This window comes from Phalaenopsis equestris, unplaced genomic scaffold (assembly GCF_001263595.1).
Source record: "Phalaenopsis equestris unplaced genomic scaffold, ASM126359v1 Scaffold228583, whole genome shotgun sequence".
In the NCBI taxonomy this organism is placed as follows: Eukaryota; Viridiplantae; Streptophyta; class Magnoliopsida; order Asparagales; family Orchidaceae; genus Phalaenopsis; species Phalaenopsis equestris.
In genome coordinates, this window is record NW_018246558.1 from 2400 (window position 1) to 5512 (window position 3113).

At 35.6% G+C, this 3113-nt stretch overlaps 1 protein-coding gene across 1 annotated transcript in view; it reads left to right on the forward strand.

Annotated features, from left to right (window-relative positions):
- LOC110037984 (peroxidase 72-like) overlaps positions 1–1977 on the forward strand; it is a gene marked incomplete at its 5' end in the record, with an annotated part of 2325 nt that extends 348 nt beyond the window's left edge. The window contains 3 exons of the mRNA XM_020742737.1: positions 88–279; positions 586–751; positions 1340–1977. Coding sequence (XP_020598396.1) covers positions 88–279; positions 586–751; positions 1340–1752 — 771 coding nt within the window. The remainder of the gene's footprint in view (positions 1–87; positions 280–585; positions 752–1339) is intronic.
- Between the last annotated feature and the right edge of the window lie 1136 nt (positions 1978–3113).

A 3113-nucleotide genomic window follows, 5' to 3' on the forward strand; every position in this document is an offset into this window, starting at 1 on the left:
TATATATATATATATATATATATATATATATAGTTTTTTTTGTTTGATTATGCATTAAACGCGCTTTATATTTCTTCTCATGTGTAGGGTTGTGATGGATCGGTATTATTGGATAGCAGTGGCTCATTCTTAAGCGAGAAGCGATCGAACTCGAATCGTGACTCAGCGAGAGGTTTCAAGATAATTGATAAAATCAAAGCTGCGGTGGAGAAAGCTTGCCCAAACACTGTGTCTTGTGCAGATATCTTGGCTCTTGCTGCCAGGGATGGAACCGTTCTAGTGAGTCATCTGCTTCATAAATCACGAAATACGTCCTATGTTGAATAGTAGAAAATATTACGTCCGGTGAACCACACGTGCAGATAATGACATAGATTGCACCACATCATCTATGGTTTATGCTATCTTGTCTTATTCACGTCTGTTGTCCGGACATAATATTTTCTCGTTAAATCAAGTTGATGGATAAGGTTTGCATCTGGCCTGAACTTGATTTATTCGATCCGCATATGGTTAACTCGAACCAGCGCATTTGGTGTTGATCATTGATATGTATGAATTTAATGTATTTATTGTATATAACAGAGAGGAGGACCAAATTGGGTGGTTCCATTGGGGAGGAGGGACTCCATAAGTGCAAGTTTGAGTGGCTCCAACAATGACATTCCACAGCCAAATAATACACTCAGCACAATTATCACCAAGTTCAAGAGACAAGGACTCAATGTGGTTGATGTTGTTGCCCTCTCAGGTAATTATGTCATAAAATATATTTTATTTTAGGAATAATTACATATAAATCATCTAAATATTAATATTTGCAAATTAAATACCCAAGAATTTCCTACATATTTGGTAGCTGCAGCTGTCATATTTTGTACTATTTGACTATTTAGCCATTGAATTTGTAGCCTTCTGGTCTGAATTATGAGCTCAGGACTGTTGAGTAACAGTTTATTTTAGGAGCTTTGCAGACATACCACCCAATTCCAATTTATATACATATGTAGCACTTAAAACTCTTTTTTACATTTATACCACCCTAATCTTTTATATTTATGTTGATTTTGAGGACTTTCTAAAGCACAGCTGTAAGTAAATATAAAGTATTGCTTTTAGTGTAATAAACACAAATGGTTCCGAGGCTATGATATGAGCCCTCAACCAATCTCATGTGCCTAATTACTCGACTAAGCACTGTAAGACAAATGCGCTCGGGTGGGGTCGAACCCGTGACCTCAGAGGATTTAAGACTTTCAATTTTTACGTACAAAACAACTGATTCCTATGTATATTATGGGAGATAAAGATTGATGAAACTTTAAAAATGTGTTAACAGGAAGCCACACGATCGGAAAATCACGGTGCACCAGCTTCCGACAACGACTGTACAACCAGACCGGGAACGGCCTGCCCGACATCACATTGGACCAAACTTATGCGGCTAATTTACGAACCGCCTGCCCGCGATCAGGCGGCGACCAGACCATTTTCTCCCTAGACTTCACCACCCCTGCAACATTCGATAATCAGTACTTCAAAAACCTCATAGCCAACAAAGGTCTTCTCAGCTCTGATGAGGTTCTCTTCACAGGCAGCAATGTCACCATGGAACTTGTGACAAAATTTGCAGAGAGTAATGATCAATTCTTCGTGCAGTATTCGAAGTCTATAGTTAAGATGGGTAATATTTCTCCTCTGGTTGGCTCCCATGGTGAAATTAGGAAGATTTGTCGAAGGGTTAATCATTAATTACTAGGAATTGTTACGTACAGATCATCTGAAATATTGATATTTATCGAACTAATGAGAATTTGATAAAAATGTAAAAAAATGGGTTGGGATTTTACGACGAAGTTTGCTATTTGAGGGAGGATTTGAAAAAATGGTGAAAGAGAGTCGGTTTGTTATGTAAATAACAAGTTTCGGATGGTCTGTATGCAAATGGCTCTTTATCATTAATGTTGTATTTGGTGTTGTGGGAGTCATATATATGCTTTTGGCCTTTATACTGATTGGTATAAAATAAGGTGTTTATTGCATTTTTTATTTTAATTTCTTATTAATATAAGGTATTACATTCAAAAGTGGTCTACTTTGTGAAATACACATTTTCATTTATAAATTTATCTCATCAATGTGTTATAAATGTAAAATGTTCGTGTTAGATATGTAAATATAAAAGTGTTTTTTTTAATGAGTACAGAGTATGGTAGGAGGATCCCCACCGCTCCTAAAATACAACACACATAAAAGAAGCTCCAAAAGAACCAAGAACACGAAAAAGAAGCACACCGAACTACACGAAGAAGCTTCAATGGAACCATGAAGAAGCCAAGTCAAAAGCACCAAAAGAACATTAGGGAACCTGTAAAGAGCTAAGACAGAGCAAAAACAACAATGTAAGGAAAAAGCAGTAGAGATCTAGCAGAGTAACTATTAACCGGGCCAGCAAAAGCAAATAAGAAATTACCCATATGGTTTCTCAAGAGACCACCAAAGCTGCCAGATCTAGTCTTCCGTATTGGATTTCACCCACCCCAACCTCGGAGCGAACCAATGCACTTTAACAAAATAAGGATCAGGAGGCTCCAAATCCTGAAGAGCAAAGGCAGATAGAGCCTGCTGAAAGCCTTCGAAACATTTAAAATTCATTAGGTTGGCTCTAATTAAGAGATTAATTTTTTGAGAAATATTAAACACGATAGACTATTGATTCATATTAATATTATGATGCTTCGAGCTGTTCCTATCATTCTAAATAAACCATAGACTGAGAGAAAGAATAATACGAATAATTTGATACTTAGAATTTATAGGACCATGGGCTAACATATTTAAAGAGATATCATAAGATAGAATCCATCAATTTCCAAATAAAAGCAGCAATGTGGCAATGCACAAAAATGTGAAGAGTTGAGGGTTATGAATGTAAATATTAATACTTAGATGTTATACATATATTATTTGGTTTTTATGTAAATGCCCTCACAAATTTTTCAAAATAGTACATGAACTTAAGCATAATTAGATGATTTGATGGCAAAATATAATTTATTTATTAGGTCAATAATAATCTGTTAGAAAAGATAAAATATAAGAAATTATGTTAT